At 42.5% G+C, this 16631-nt stretch overlaps 1 protein-coding gene across 2 annotated transcripts in view; it reads left to right on the forward strand.

Annotated features, from left to right (window-relative positions):
* Nucleotides 1-16631, forward strand: part of TRMT44 (tRNA methyltransferase 44 homolog) — a 97251-nt gene that overhangs the window by 53660 nt on the left and 26960 nt on the right. For both annotated transcript variants that reach the window (XM_082243181.1, XM_082243182.1), the window contains 2 exons: nucleotides 5711-5894; nucleotides 15548-15932. In XM_082243181.1, coding sequence (XP_082099307.1) covers nucleotides 5711-5894; nucleotides 15548-15932 — 569 coding nt within the window. The remainder of the gene's footprint in view (nucleotides 1-5710; nucleotides 5895-15547; nucleotides 15933-16631) is intronic.

Raw genomic sequence — 16631 nt, forward strand, 5'->3', positions numbered from 1 at the left:
CTGTACACAGAATGTATACTGACCACACCCGAAAAACATAATTTCCTGCTTGTGTTATTGGCTCACCAATTTTCCCAGAAGTCTGAACTAAGATACAAATCAGATTTTCTCAGCCACAGCTATGTTGATAATTATGGAACCACTCCCATTAGACCCACTCAGCACAGGACAACAGTGGAACAAACATGGAATTCTTTAGAATTACAAATGTAGGAATCTGCAACAAAGTTTGTTAAAATCTGTGTAATGTAAATAGATCACCCATAGGGGAATGTTTTTTTTCTCAACAAAAGTGGAGTTATGCCTTAATTCCGGCTTGTGATTCGTCTATCCTGGCATTTCGCATAATGTTTTCTACATATAAGATAAATTGCATCATCGTGGCTATATGGGACATTCATATGTTTCTTGTATAGTTCTTTTGTGCATTCTTGCCATTTCTTCTGCTTCTGTTAGGTCCTTGCCATTTTTGTCTATTATCGTGCCCATCTTTGCACACTCTTTCTAGTCTTTCCCATTCTGTTGTTTTCCACTAAGTCTTTGCATCAATTGTTTAGGAAGGTATTTTTGTCTCTTCTTGCTGAAAGTCGGCATTCAGTTGGGTATATTTTCCCTTTTTTCTCCATTGCCTTTTGCCTTCCTTCTTTGTTCAGCTATTTGTATGGCCTCATCAGATAGCCACTTTGCTTTGTTGCATTTCTTCTTCTTTGGGATGGTTTTTATTGCTGCGTCTTGTACGATGTTGCATACTTCCTTCTAAAGTTTCTCAGGCACTCTGTCTCTGAGATCGAAGCCCTTAAATCTGTTCCATCCCTCCACTTAATATTCACAAGGGATCCGATTTAGATCATATCTGAAATGTCTAGTGGTGTTTCCCACTTGATTTAGGCCTGAATTTTGCCATAAGAACCTCCCCTATTACATCTGAGCAACACGTGATTACAGAGTCACCAATGTGAGCGTATATACAGTGGTAAATGACAGGATATTACATGTAGATTATCAAAGGCTTCTTCTCCCTGTTATTCTAAGACACAGGCTGAAGATCGTGACACAGCTTGTGACTGGCAGAAATCGACCCACATGTTATTGCCAACAAATAACAAAGATTTGATTTCAAATTTATTTGTGTATGACAATTTAAAACCATTTATTGATATTGAAGCGGTAGTAAACCGCAACCGCATGGAGCTCTGAAGGGATGGCATGGGTATGCCGTTACTTCAGAGCACATGCGCTAGTCACTTCACCAGCTGCATGCAGTGTGAATATCCTAAACAGATGCAAGCTAAAAAAGACTTTACTGCCACTTTAATTATTTATTTGTACTCTGTATCCCAAAGGCTGTTCTTTTCATTTTGAACATGTGACCAGCAGCAGAGGACTAGAGGCTCCTCCTGCTTATGTTTCTCTGCAGACAGGCTGCGAAAGAGCTGGATCATGTGACAACTGTGTATTGATTAGGAAAAAAAAGTACTTGGATGTTTTTTTATTAAAATACAGCACCTTCATCCATATACAGCAATAGAAGGGACAATGTAAATTTAACAGTGTGTTTAGTATCCCTTTATGCACGCCCTGCTTCCTGCAGGCTGATAATTCCTTAAAAAACCATCTCTCTAGTGGTGCCCTGTCCCCTTCACATCTCTAAACTTCAGGCACTGCAGGGATTAATAGCTTCAAGTCTAACATTACAGTACATTGAAGAAGGTCTTGACTGGTGCATGCTCCGTTCTTTGCTTTCCCCCATTGATAAAGGTTATTGCATTTGTTCACAATGGGGTGGGCACCCGTCAGGACCTTCTTTATTGTACTGCGGTGTTAGGCCCAAAGCTATTACCCCCGCAGAACCGTAATTTCAGCACTGTGAAGAAGACTCTGGGCATCACTGGAGGGGAAGATTTCTAGAGACATGGGACATAAATCGTTAAAGGAGAAAGTTCACCTTTGGAACAGGTTACATGTTCCACCCGTATTTAGGGTGAAACATGTAACACGTTCCAGCTCCTGCCTCCTCTCCCCCCTCCGATCTCCCCCTCTCTGTGACAGCGGGTGGGGGTTCCTCTCCCTGCTGCCGCGTCATTCATTCATTCCCGTGTGTATTGTGCATCTATTTTTCTGCAAAGGTGAACTGCAGCTGTGAAAAAAAAAAAAACAAAGCTTCAGTTTTAGCATTTCTAGATGTTCCCTATATTATAGCAAAATTCCACTTTCAAATTTAGGTCAACCTTAAGGCATTTAGTTAATGTGATGACTGTATGTGGAGAGAGACCAAGGCATGCAAATGGGAAAATTTCCCTGGCTTGATTCTGTAGAAAGAAATCAGTAGGTGATTCAGATGACACTCACCTGCATTACTGATAATTTTAGGATGGATGGGCCATTTAAAAGAGATCCGCTGTTAGATAGATTGCTAGGTCTCTGGTAATCGCCCCGTGATGACGTTGGACCCAGGTGAAAATGGAGCTTTTTTTTGTATGCAGCAGCAGATGGTATGCTGCTAACAGATGGTCCTGAAATTTTCTTTTGGTCTTGGTTTATACATTCTTTACATGTTAAAGGATTCAGCACAACCGTTCTTTATACATTTACAACAAATCTTAGTTGTTCTTTAGTATCAGTCAGCATTATATAATGTCCCCAAAGCTGATCTTCCGGTTTTATTCTAAATAGGTCTTTGCTTACTTCGCACCCAACAGAATAACATTGGCGCTTTTGTACACTGATCTTCCTTCTGGAAAGCGTATATCTGACCAGTTTGATGATTTTTAATGCTTTGATCAAAAAAGCTTACAGTTTTTAGTGTTAACCTCAGTTTAAAGGTTATATTAAAGCAGAACTCCAGAAATGACTTTGACACAAATTAAAGTGGTTATAAACCTCAGACATGTAATTTGAACAAAGCATATCAAGTATAGTGTGTACTTGTCTTAATACAAAGCACTAGGTCTGCTGCTTGGTTCTTCTGCTATCAGCATGACTCACTTATGATGAGTTTTCCTGACACCAAAAGAAAAATGGTGACTAAGGGAGGGCATAGTCTGTGATTGACAGCCTCAGCACTGTTTCTGTGGTTTGTGTGAAGGGGTGTGTGTCCGTTTTTCCTCCAATCAGCTCTCAGAAATCTCCTCATTGATGTAATTTCCGCTTCCTGTCCCCTGCTTTTCAGAGCTGAGATTCTGTGTAAATTCTGCACTTTGGATGTAGGGGAAAGATGACTGTAGACAAACAGGTACAACTTATGTAGGAGAATTTGTTTCAACTCTGTGTGTCACCTGTGGTCAGTCATTTTAATGGGTATATGTATGGGTTTACAACCACTTTATGCAAATCATATACCTGATTGGACTGCTGGGGAGTCTGAAAATCATTGTAGTGGTCAATGCTAGTACATTGATATCCATGACTTTCTGGGTCCCGCTCAGGTTCTATGCGAATAGCTGCCTCAATGTAGACTGTCCACACGGGATCGCTAGCTTTGCACTGCCGCCATTCATGGTATTTTTTCAGTCAGTACATGGTGTTCTCTATTTGGACGAGGTGGGAAAGAGAGGCAGTGACATCCCCATCCCTACCTTGTTCCATCATAAAACGCCTTGTATTAATTGAAAACAAAATCCAAGGCGATCTTTAAATGCCGGAAGTGCCGAGTGGGCAACTACCATGTGGTTAATGTGCAGTAGGGTAGTCACTTGTGTATAATCTGAGCAGGACCAAAAAGATCACCGCTATCACTTTAGTAGTGTCTATAAATATATGGAATGTAGATAATTCCTGGGGTCAGCTTTAAGTCCTAGTGTTGGCCTAAAAGGATAACTCCACTTTTGTGGGTAAAAAAATTAGCAAACAAAGAAAAAATAATATAGAGTATACAGTTGTGACAAAAATCATATTGTAATTGAATGTTGTTAAAAATTACCTTTTCAATATGCAGTAATTTCCTTGTCAATATGCAGTAATATGCTGTAATTTTCTGAAAATGCAATTTGGATACCTGGAGATGTTATGTATACAAAACACCTTCAGTTAGCTTCAAAGCTCCGTTCCGCAGCCATCACTCACATGCGCATGGACAGGAGTGACAGCATTGTGGCTCGGCCAATCATCACTCGAATCCGGAAGGAAGACTGGGTGCAGTGGAAGTCCTGGCAGTGGTGACAGTGTGCCGCTGGAAGGCTTAGTTCTAAGGTATTTCATAATGTGCTAGTATGCAATGCATACTAGCACATTATGCCATTGTCTTGCAGAGTTTTTCTTTTATTAAAAAAAAGAAAAAAGGTGTGATTTACTACCGCCTTAAGGCCTTGTTTTAGGGGTTGGGTTGAGACACTGTTGCCTTGCCCATTCAGACACCTAACCCTCTCTCCAGGCATGTTTACTTGCACAGCCACACTCTGGAACACCTTCCTGCACTGCTAGAGCCCTCAACAATGGTAGGTGGAGAAGTAAGGGGAACACATGACCTCCCCTATCTAACATCGCTCTGTCCTGAGTTGCGAATTACCAGCCTCAAGGCACTGTTAAAGTATAACTAAAGGCACAACCTTTGAATTTGTCCTGTTTACCATTTTTTCACATTTCAAATTTTTTCACTTAAAGTGAAATTAAAGAAAATCTCAAAATTATGGGTTGTCCCCAGAAAAGTAATGGAGGTGAAATCTGATGGGCACACTAGCTCTGGTTACTCTGGTGACACCTCTTGTGACAAATGTCCCAAATGGGAACACAGATTCCAAAAGAAAAAAAATACAGACCATGGTTATAATCCTTCCTTACTCTATCAAAAATGGAAAAAAAAAAGTTTGCCTATACAGGCAGTCCCTGGATTACAAACAAGATAGAGTCTGTAGGTTTGTTCTTAAGTTGAATTTGTATGCAAGTTGGAACAGGTTAATTTTTTAAGTGCAACTCCAGCCAAAAAAAAAATTTTTTTTAAGTTTTTTGCATAGCATAGAGAATGGTTAACACCCCGGTAATGTTTGTTTTGCTGTCTGTGCCCCTGTTCAGAAGATTTCACCTCATTTTCTGTCCCTGTCACAATTGGCTTTTGAAAATTTTGGGTTTTCATGGAAACAAGGATTGGTGATAAAGCTTCAGTGGAGACAACTTTTCCCATGATAACTCTTACAGGAGTGATTTTCCTTTCCTAGGAGTAGATTTCCTCTCCCTTCCTATTGCCTCTGTAAGTATGAGTCGGATGTATGTTACTCGGAGACTGCCTGTATTTCTACTTTAAGGGGATTCTAAAGGTATTTTTTTTAAATAATATGTCATACTTACCACTGATTGTGGTTGCATTGCTTTGCGGGGTCTTTTTTTTCTGCAAATATGGGTGTATTATTTTTGGAAAAGCTTGATTTTGCCTTTAGCGTAAACCTGTAATGTGTTGAATATGGAGACCACAGCTACTGATTTTTTGTCTAGTTTCCTGAAGTTTATGCTGATCCTCTGACTTTTTCTGGAGATAAGTATGCAGGTTGCAGAAGTAATTCTAATCTCCATGCCTATTCTGTGATCAGTGATTTAAGGCATTAAAGCAAGATGGTGAGCATGGAACTCAGGCAACTGGCAAGTAGCGTTTTCATATCCGGTCAGCAATGGCAGTTTACAGAGTCCTGGTCAGATTGCCTCCTAAGGACATGATCTCACTTTTGTGTACATGTACATTTTAGATCTTGTATGGCTTAATTTTTACCATTTATTCCCCCAGGTCCTCCTACTCCTGTCGCTACCTTGTACTGCCCTGCTGTTTCTTCAATTTCTATGGCAAATACAATAGAAAGTCCAGTAAGAAGACTCAGTATAGAGAATACTTGGATTTTGTCACCGATATTGGAACTCAGTGTGGCTTTAATGTGGAGGAAGATTGTCTGAGAATTCCATCAACCAAGAGGGTAAGTGTTAAAGCGGAGTTCCACCCGTTTTTGTGTCTATTAAAAGTAAGCAAAAAGTGTAGCTGCTGTCTTTTAATAAACACACACTCATCTGTCCCACGGTCCAGCGATGCAGCTGGCAGGAGCTTCGGTTCTCTCCCTCTTCTCCCCGTGGTGCTGGCATCTCTAGTGTGGGCACCCAGTTGTGATGGCTTGCTGCTTCACACGTGGGTGTGCACTGCGCATGCGCGAGTCGCGTTGCATGTCCTGAGTGGGCGGGCAATGTTCTGGGACCTAGAAGCGTTCCAGAAGATGGCAGGGAGGAAGAGGGAGAGGAGAACTTTTGCTCCCCCCAAAAAATGGGGCAAATGTAGCATGTCGGGGTTAGGAGGCCTTAAAGCAGAAGTTCCATTTTTGGGTGGAACTCCGCTTTACGGCAGACTTCGACAACCTTATTCAAACTGTGCTACACATTCCTTTGGTAAACTAGCACTTAGGGCGCGTTCATACCAGTAGCATTAGTCCGGTTTGCCCAACGCAGTCCTAACTGAAGAGCAAGGCAATTTGCTTTCTCTATTCGTCTTCCAGTGCAGCATCTGAGAGATAGGCTCCCCCCACCTGAAACAGAAAACACAGTAGCCCACCATTATAAAAATGTCAGTCACACCTGTGTGCCCCAGTTTGATTGCGTTTCCTCCAGATCCACAGGAGCTGCAGACGTTTATTTTTTTCTTCAGTCTCTGTGCTAATTGCCGGAGACTCTTTGGCCAGCCTCCCATCCAGCTTTGGGTTGTGCAGGTCAGGGCCAGCTGGCCCCCCCCAAGGTTTAACCGCTACTGAGGGGTATGCAACCATCCCCCCCAGCTGCACTAAATGTCGATGGCTTTCCCCAAAAGACCACTTCACCTGGAGTCAAGCCAGCTGGTTCAGTCATCGGTCACAGCCTCATCACAGAACACGCTGCTGTAGGAGCGAGATGGCGGCATCATTTACAAAGCCTTGCAGCACTTCCGGTGACACACTTCCTGTACGCAGCCATCTTGGTTAAGGTGGAAGCCCCGAAGCTGGACGACAGAGCGGGGCACTTTCATTTTCGTCATTTCCGGGTGGCGGAGCAATTTTTTAAAAAATAGGAAAGCATAAAAAAAAGAAAGGAAAAAGAAAAACAGGGGGGAAAAGGCAGATGGACTCTCTTCCTTAAAGCAACACACCAGGAAAGTAGATGGCAGTGCAGGTATGTCCACCAATCTTCACGGGGTCAGCTTGGGGCGGGGCGGGGCTGGAGCTGCAGCAGGAAGCAGTTAAAAAGCCTCTATGCATGATTTTTTTTTTCTGAGGCTGACAATGTCCGATGCTTCTCCACCCTGCCGTGCAGATCCTGCTTGTCAGGACTGCTCCAAGGTAAGCCAGAGCACTCTGGAGTTTCCTCTGTCTTTACCTCACTACAAACTGTTACTTATGTTTATGTATGGCAGCCGTCTGTCTCACTGGGTCCTTTGTGCTTATTTACAGACAAGGACCCCATAAGAGAAAAGGGCAAAGACCAGTAGCAAGGCATGCACCATTTCGTAGTCGCAGGTTTTCCTCCAGAATGGAAAAAAACATTATGCCAAATATGCATCAACAAAATGGTGGCCAAGGAATCACAGGGGTTCCTTAAAGACTAAACTCTTAAAAAGGAAATAAAAAGCACAAATGGACCACTACATTCGACTATAGAAAAGCTGGATGTTCCAGCCACACCAGTACCCCGTCTTCCAGTAAGCCATCCATACCCTTGTGCACCGGGGAAAGGTAGACCTAGCGGAGCAAGAAACCGTTTCAGATAGCTCAGAATGCGAAGACGGCCTATGCTCGGACTCAGATGAAGACCCAGCATCAAAAGGCACCCTTTTTTTCCTTTGGAAGACACGGACAGTTTGCTGAGAGCCATTGCAGATATACTGGGCATCAAAGAGCAAAAAGTTGCAGTACTTTCCTTCTTACAAAACAAGATGTACAAAGGCTTACAACCGAAAAAACCAATAACATTTACGGTACACAAGACTCTGAAAAGCTTAGTCAAGAAATAATGGGAAGAGCCAGAAAAGCTTTTCACACCAGCTGCGATTAAGCGCAGATATCCTTTCACAGAGGAGGATACAGAATTCTGGGCAGAATGCCCTAAAGTAGATGCCTCCCTCACTAGAGTCGCAAACAAGTCCGACTTAGCCTTCGAATCCGAGACCCTCAGTAATCCCATGGATGAGAAGATAGAGGCACTGCTAAAGAGAGCTTGGGAACCTGGAGCAGCGAATCTAAATCCGGCCATAGCCTCTACTTGCACGGCTAGGACCTTGCTAGTCTGGCTGACTCAGCTGCAAGAGCTGCTAGAAGGAGAAACCCCAAAAGAAAAGTTAGTAAGGACCATACCCACACTAACCAGAGCAGCAGCATTCCTCGCAGATGCTTTGGCTGAAGCTGTGAGGGTATCGGCCAGGACAACTGGCCTAATTAATTTGGCCAGGAGAGCCCTGTGGCTGAAGTCGTGAGGAGGAGACTTCGCTTCTAAAAATAGATTGTGTGGAATCCCCTTCACAAGCGATTTACTGTTCAGACTGGACATGGAAACTGTTCTGGACAGAACTGCAGCCAAAAATAAAGGGTTTCCTCAAACCAAAAAGAAGCAGGGGAAAGCCCCCCTTCGTCAGTCCAAGAGATTTAATAAAGAAACGGGACCAAAAAAGTGCTGGACACAACAAAACAAAAAAGGCAAGGGAGGCTTTATCCTCAAGCCTTCCATTCCCAGAAACAAAAAGCAATGCCGGTCTCCAGTTGGGGGGCAGATTGGCGACCTTTGCTCATCAGGGGAGGAAGATCACAAGAAACAGATTTGTCCTTCGTATGATAGAAGAAGGTTACTCAATAGACTCCACTCCACTTGTCCCCCAACCAAGTACCTGGTGAAGACACTCCCGAAAAGCACAGACCACGCAGAGGCTTTTTTTTTATCTGCACTAGAGAACCTACCATCACATACCATCAGAAGAAGAAAAAAACTGTTTATTCGCACAGCTCTACCTTTCGACATATTTACATGTGCCAATAAAAAAAAAAAGACATCCAAAATACTAATACTAAGATTTGCAGTCCAAGGCCCGGCTACCACTCATATGCATTACACAGCTCCTATCTTTTGGCATCTCTTCAGCACCCAGGGTTTTCTCAAATAATGGCAGAAGCCATGAAAAACCTAAGACAGCAAGGTATAGGTGTGGTGCCATACCTAGATGATCTACTGTTTGTCGCCGAATCAGCAGACAGACTGGAAGCCAATCTGCACAAAAGCATCTCTTTCCTACAAAGCCTTGGATGGATTGTGAAAGAAGAAAAATCACAATTAACTCCTAGCCAGAGAGTCCTATAATTGGGCTACATACTGGATGGCAAAATAACAAAGATTCTCCTAACTGAGGAAAAGGTAGAGAAAATCACGGAGGCGATAGTATCTCTGATGGGTGCCGAAATTCATGACCATCAGGTGGGGCATGGCAGTGTGGAGACTGACGTCCTCAATTCCGGGCCATCATCTGGGCACAGCTCCATATGAGGCCTCTACAAAATTATATCCTGGCCCATGGCAACCCACCATCCCTAGGGACGAATATTTTGGTTCCTTGTTCAAACAAGAGTTCTACAATGGTGGCTCAACCCACTGATTTACCTCAAGGGATGCAGATGGACGCAGTCCGATCCGGTGCAGATCACTACGGATGCCAGCACTCTGGGATGGGGACCGCATATGGCGGATCGTTGCGTACAAGGGAAATGGAGCCCCGATTGGTCCCAAGCATCCTCAAACATGAGGGAGTTAAAAGCCGTAGAGGAGGCGCTAAGAGCATTCCAACCAGCCATTCAGGGCAGACAGCACCACAACAGTGGCATACCTGAACAGACGAGCGGGAACAAAATCGACTCGTCGACTTGTCTAATGAATCTGACAGAAACGACACTGCATCTTGGGCCGAGAGAAACATCAGATCTATTTCTGCCATACATCCGAAGGGAACCGACAACACGCTGGCAGACTTAAGTCGAAAATCCATAAAATAGACAACATGGTCCTCTAAATCAAGCAACCTTCTCGTGGATCACTCAAACCTGGGGGGGGGGGGTATCCGAGGTGGATCTGTTTGCGTCAAAAATAAATACAAAACTTCCCAAAATGCTGCTCCCTGAACCCCACAGATGGAATAATCGGTGTAGATGCGTTCAACCAAAATTGGGCATACCAAAGGTAGTACAAAAGATCAGGGAAGAAAGGGCAATAGTGATACTTATTGCACCCCATTGGCCCCAGAGACCATGGTTCAGTCACTTGAAGAATCTCAGTGTTCGACCTTATCTAATGCTTCCAGACATGGCGGACCTCCCTACGCAGGGGCCAGTCAACCTCCCGAACCACAAGGTTAGGAAGCTCCCGGTCTGGTTCCTGATGGGATGAGGCTACAGAGGAAGGGTCTGTCAAACAAGGTGATAGACACCATTTTAGCCAACAGAAAACCTGTAACGAGAGCCATCTATGAGAAAGTGAGAAAGTTTGTCTTCTGGTACGGGAGCAAAGGAGACCCCGACAAGGGGACTATTCCAGCAATCTTAGATTTCTTACATGAAGGAGCGGACAAGAGCATTTCCCATAACACTTTGCAGGTCCAAGCGGCGGCCCTGTCTTCCTGATTTCAGGCTGGCGAAAGACCCCTCAGAAGAAGATTCCTTCTCTCGTTAAAAAGAGACAGACCCACGAAGTTCACCAGGACCCCGACATGTGACCTCTCCACGGTACTTAAATGATTCCTCTCCACACCCTTTGAACCATGGGAAGAATGCTCAGATAAATGCCTTTCACTTAAAACCGTACTCCTAGTGGTGCTTGTGTCAGCTAGGAGAATCAGCGAAATACAGGCTCTATCTATGATAGAACCTTTATTGTTTGATTCAGACGGATAAAATAATCTTCACCCCAGACCCAGCTTTTCTACCTAAAGTCTCTTCAACGGTCCACAGAACACAGGATGTGGTTATCCCCTGCCTTCCAGGTTGGATGGATAAAAAAAATTCTAATAGCTTACCTTGAGAGGACTAAGCGTTGGTGAAAAACTACCACACTATTTGTTCTCCACGCAGGAGTCAACAAAGGGAAACTGGCCTCAAAATGTATGATAGCCAGATGGATAAAGCTTGCTATTCAGGCAGCCTACCAAGCACAAAACCTTACCCCCACCGAGCGCAGTCAAAGCCCACTAGACAAGCGCTTGGGCATCCTCAAGCGCAAAAAGGACCGGGGCAACACCGGAGCAGATCTGCAGGGCAGTGACATTGTGGAACTTCAGTGCCTTTGCAAGGCGTTACAGCATAAACCACCTGTCCAGTCAGGACCAGATATTTGGTCTCAAGGTGCTCCAGACTTTATCCCTTCCCTAGTAAGTATTGCTTGATACATCCTCTCAGATGCTGCCCTGGAAGTTGATTAGAGAAAACGGAGTTAGGTACCTGGTAACTCTTTTTCTAAGAAGTTATCCAGGGCAGCACTCGTTCCCGCCCTAAACAACGATACAAAAGGGTTTTTCGGACTCATAAGCTTACTGAGGGTTCCTTTTGGTGCTTTACTATTTCTAAAGCACACAGGTGTGACTGACATTTTTATAATGGTGGACTATTTTGTGTTTCCTGTTTCAGGTGGGAGGATCACTCAGGTGCTGCCCTGGAAGACTTCTTAGAAAAAGTTACCAGGTACCTAACTGTATTTTATTGCATGGTTTCAATTTACACAATCATGCTGCATTGGTGTGCACTGATTTAAAAAAACAAAACAGACCTGTTGGATTCTTGTGCAGCATGTTTCAACGTGCTATAACTTGCAGCAAGAGTGTACAGTCAATTAAAGCACTTAAAACACAATATGAATCATAATGTGTCATTAATATAAGCAAACTAGGGCAATGGAGGATTGCATGTGTCTGGATTGTTAGGGTAGATAAAGGCTTCAGACTGAGGTCTGATGTTGGCAGGAGTTGGGACAAGAGACCAGTCCACTGGATATCCAGATCAGTACTATCCGCTTTCCTAGCAAAGAAAAGCAGTAGGCGTAAATTATTCTTTTTTTTTTTTTTAATTTTTTTTAGTGATGCACTGAGATCAGTGTTCCCAAAGTTACCAAATAGACACCATTCTGGGTTGCCTATATTGGGGATATTAAACTTCTGACAAATTGGTTCAGTGACTTGTGATTAGAAGGGTCTAAAGTTTGGCGCCATTCCATACCATATGAAGAATATCAATTTTACTATTTATTTTAATTTGTAGGTCCAATTTGCTCCATTTGAACTGCGGATCTTTTTATCTGCCATTGCAAAACCTTGAGTTATAAGAAAATGTGCTGACAAAAATTCATGCCTACCCTTGCCCTACTTAACAAAATAGATTTTATTTCTGCACGTGTCGCTCACTTCCTGTCTTATTAAGAGGGGAAATTTCTAAAGTGGAGCCCCAGATAGCAGTAAAAATCTAACCATGGTTCTAATGCGTCCCCATCCTATTTGTGTGAAGGTGCTCATTTATCCAGGTCATGGTAGATTTTGTAGTAATTATCGGTAGTCACGTCCAACTGGACCTGTTTGTAGTGTTGAAGATGTTTTATAGTTTGTCCAAGTTACTTTTTCAGTTCTAATTTGTGTCAGGAAAATACCCCAACATTAATATCCACACAGGTACCACCAACACCTTGATCCATCTGCCTTTTCATGGTGATTGGATTTAAGCAGAACTTTACCCATAACAACATGATAAAGGATAATTTTCTTTAGCAAGAAACATACATTCTATATTAATAATTATGCTAGCAAAAATAGTGTGTGGTGTAAATTGCCTCCAGCATTGCTCCTGTTTCTTCTTGCTCAAAGCTGCCATTTTGCTGAAGCCCAGAGCCCCTGAACAACAGCAGATCGGCCTCTACAGATTTGGCACACTGCCTAAAAATAGAGCGCAACTGACAATGAGCAAAGCAGGGTGGGGCAGTGTATTACTGGATTTTAAATGTTTGTTTAATGTTTTACATAGCTTTACAGTACATGCAAGAGTGGCCAACCAGAAGTGATCTAGCATGACTTAAAGTGGTTGTAAAGTCAAAGAAAGAATACTGCCAGCTCTCCTGTTCCACTAAGCTATACTACAGTGTACATTTTCATATAAAATTATGCCTCTAAATACTTTCTTTCAGATCTTTTTTGATCACGTGACCCCCGACTGCACTCCTCCCCCGATCTAAAGGCTACAGTAGGAGGGGCTGAGATCCCCCTCTGACATCAGCCAGGAGGTCACATTACCACTATGTTGTCTGCTCAAACCCCTTCCGCTGTAGCCCTTAGATCAGGGGAGGAGAGCGGCCAGAGGTCACGTGATCGACCAGAAAAGATCTGAAAGAATGTATTTAGAGTCATAATTTTATACAAAAATGTACAATGTGTAGTATAGCTTAGTAGAACAGAGGGGCTGGCAGTAAACTTTGTTTGACTTTACTGCCAGCTACTAATAGCAGCAGGAGCTGACAGGCAGGAAGGGAGCTGGAGATGGGGTGAGAGACAAGAGCAGCGGTATAACTGAGGCACATAAACTGACCACGGTATCCTGAATCTGCAGCCATGATTACCGTGGTCAGTTTACACAGGGGGAATGGGAACAGGCAGGATCCAACCAGGTTTTTTACAGCACATAAAGGGACAGATTAGACAGCACAAACACTATGCTGTTTAAAGAGGTTGTAAACTCAGGGAAAAAAACCCATGTAAGACAAAGGCATAATGAGCTAGTATATTCCATTTAGCTATAGGCTTACCTATATGTAAATGTCTGCAGCAGAAGTTTACTTCCTCTTTAACCTGCTATAAGGGAACAAGATCTTTTTTTTTTTTTTCTTTTTTCTACAACCTCTTTAATTTTCTGACTAAAGTTCCACTTTAAGGTGTCTGTGCTACTTGTGTAGATATAGTGTAGTTGCTTTGGTATTTTCCTGACATTTATTAGAACTGAAAACCCATCTCCAAGAAAGTTGAAAATTCTCTCTTGCAGTGTGGCTGCACCCATACTGCAAAGGTTAACTGCTCGTTTAGGTCTAGGGGGCAAAGAAAAGTAAACTTTTTTTTTTTTTTTTTTTACCCGCTTCTCTGCTCCTCCACTCTGTTAGACCTGCCCCTGCACCATCTTCTCTGTGCTCCAGTGGTACAAGGTCCTGATGCTATCAAGACCTATATAAGGTCCATATCCCTGCCTCCGACGTGAGGATGCCAAGAGACAGTCCACTGCCAGTGCATAGGGGAATGGAGGATCAGGTAAGGAAAAGTGCTTTTACTCTTCCTTAGACCTAAATAAGCAGTTTGCCCTTGCTGTGCAGGCAAATAAAACCTATTTTATCAGGAAACTTGTAGTTTAGTCATATTCTTTCCCTCTCAGTAAATGGCAGATTGTTCTTGTTTTTATTGTTTTTATGATGTGAGACTATTTTCAAGTAAAATTAAAGGGTGGAAGTGAAGATGAGTGCTAAGTGTGTTCACAACAGAGATGTATAGTAACTAAGTAGAACTACTTCACTAATGTACTTAAGTACCGAAAGGCGGTATCTGTACTTTTCCTAGAGTAGAATTTTTTCTCCTACTTCCACTTTTACTTCACTATATTTTTTGCAATGATTTCAATACTTCTACTCCGATATTTTTTTTGTTGTGCTGCATAGTTACTCGTTACAATTATAAAAATTACCACGGCCAGAACAGTAGATGGCAGGTTTCACGAAGCTCAAAACGTGTGTATTATCAGCGCATATGAAAATAAAAGCCACTGTATGTATAAATAAAAGCTGCATTTGAAATAATAAAAAACAATATGATGATCAAACTTTTGACGACTTTCTTTAATAACTACATAACACAGTACTTGTACTTTTACTTTCAGTACTTGAGTAGCAAAATTTTAAAAAAAAACTACTTTCAATATTTAAGTACAAAAAATGTTGAATACTTTAGTACTTCTACTCAAATCACTTTTTGATCGAGCACTTCCACTTCTACTCAAGTCACTTTTTGATCGAGCACTTGTACTTTTACTCAAGTATGGGTTTCGAGTACTTTATACAACTCTGGTTTACAAAATTCCCCCAAGATGAATTGAGCTATTGGGCAGTTAAGCTGGTACACACAGGAATTTTTTTTTTTTTCGTTCAACCCAGCGGGATGAACGAAAAAATAAAACAAAGGTAGTCGCTGTACTACCTATGCAATGTTAATACGGCGATCTCCCTCGCTGTGCTATTGTGTTTTGACACCAGAACACAGCGGTCATTGTCTGCTAGCGCTGATCAGATGCCAGTCCGCTGCTGGTTTTCGCTTCTGTTGTATGAGGAGCGGCACACACGGGCCAAAGTCAGCCAGTAACTGCTGAACCACTGTTTTCAGATGATTTGTGGCCTGTGTGTACCTAGCATTCGGCAGTCACTGAACAACGGCATGATTAGGGCTACATGATAGACCCTACACTATTTATTTTATTTAAACCATTATACAATTGTGGTAAAGTAATATAACATAGCTGTAAATGATCAATGTATATATTATACTTTTTGTTTCGATGTACTATCCTAATCACAGGTATGCCTTATTGGAAAGTCAAGAAATTACCCACCAGAGAAGGAAGAACAGATTGATAGGGAGAGGACAACGTACATAGCCAGTCATTCTAATGATACATCAGACTCTGCTTGTACCAGAGAAGATGATGTGCTCTGTGATCACTCTACAAATGTAGAAGAAAGCTCAGATGTTTCCCCAGATGATCCAGAGACAGGACATAGGAAGTGGCTGCCATCATTCCGGCCCAGGGACAAAGTCGAGCAGATTAGGAACTGTGTTTTGCTTCCCAGAGACTTCATTGATAAAGTAGTTCTGCAAGTTGCAAAGCTATTACTGCATCTGAACACAGAAGAGGACCTGGAGCTCATTGGTAATGGAACACAGGCAACATGGAACAGAGGCAGTAAGTGTCTATTTGTCTCATTCAGATTGTTTTTATGTATGTACACATTCTGTACAGCACACCTCTAGGTAGTCATATTGCTTTGCATTTTAGAAAAAAAATGACAGCAACCACAGATTGAAAAGGAAAGGTGTTTTTTTTTTAATAACATTTAATTTCAATATGACGTGTCGTAATTGTGTGTGTGTAGGTATATGTGTGTGTGTGTGTGTGTGTATATGTATATATAATGTGTGTGTGTGTGTGTGTGTGTATATATTTATACATATATATATATTTATATATATATATTATTTTTTTTTTTTTTGACAGGCACTTTTGTACCTCTGCACTTAAAAGCATTCAAAATGCAAAGTTTGGCTGTTTTGAATTCTGTCATTTTTTTTTTAATCTGGCACCAGACAGTACCTGGAAGTGATGCCACTCATGACTTCACTTCTGGGTTTTTGCACGAAGACGCGATCAGAGCCAAATGCGGCTTTGATCGGGTCTGCGGTGGCCATGCATGCTGGTTGCCCTGGTCTCCTTACAAGACAGCTCACCTTCGGTTATGGACGGCGGTACCGGGGTGATGCCTCTAGCTGCAGGCATCACTCCGGTACTTGCACTTTCCCGAAATATCGGCAATATTGGTAACCTCAGGGGCCGATTCCGATATATTGGGGAAAGTGCATATCGGCCCTCGATATATCGGACGAT

Source organism: Pelophylax lessonae (genome assembly GCF_965119305.1).
Source record: "Pelophylax lessonae genome assembly, chromosome: 1".
Lineage (NCBI taxonomy): Eukaryota > Metazoa > Chordata > Amphibia > Anura > Ranidae > Pelophylax > Pelophylax lessonae.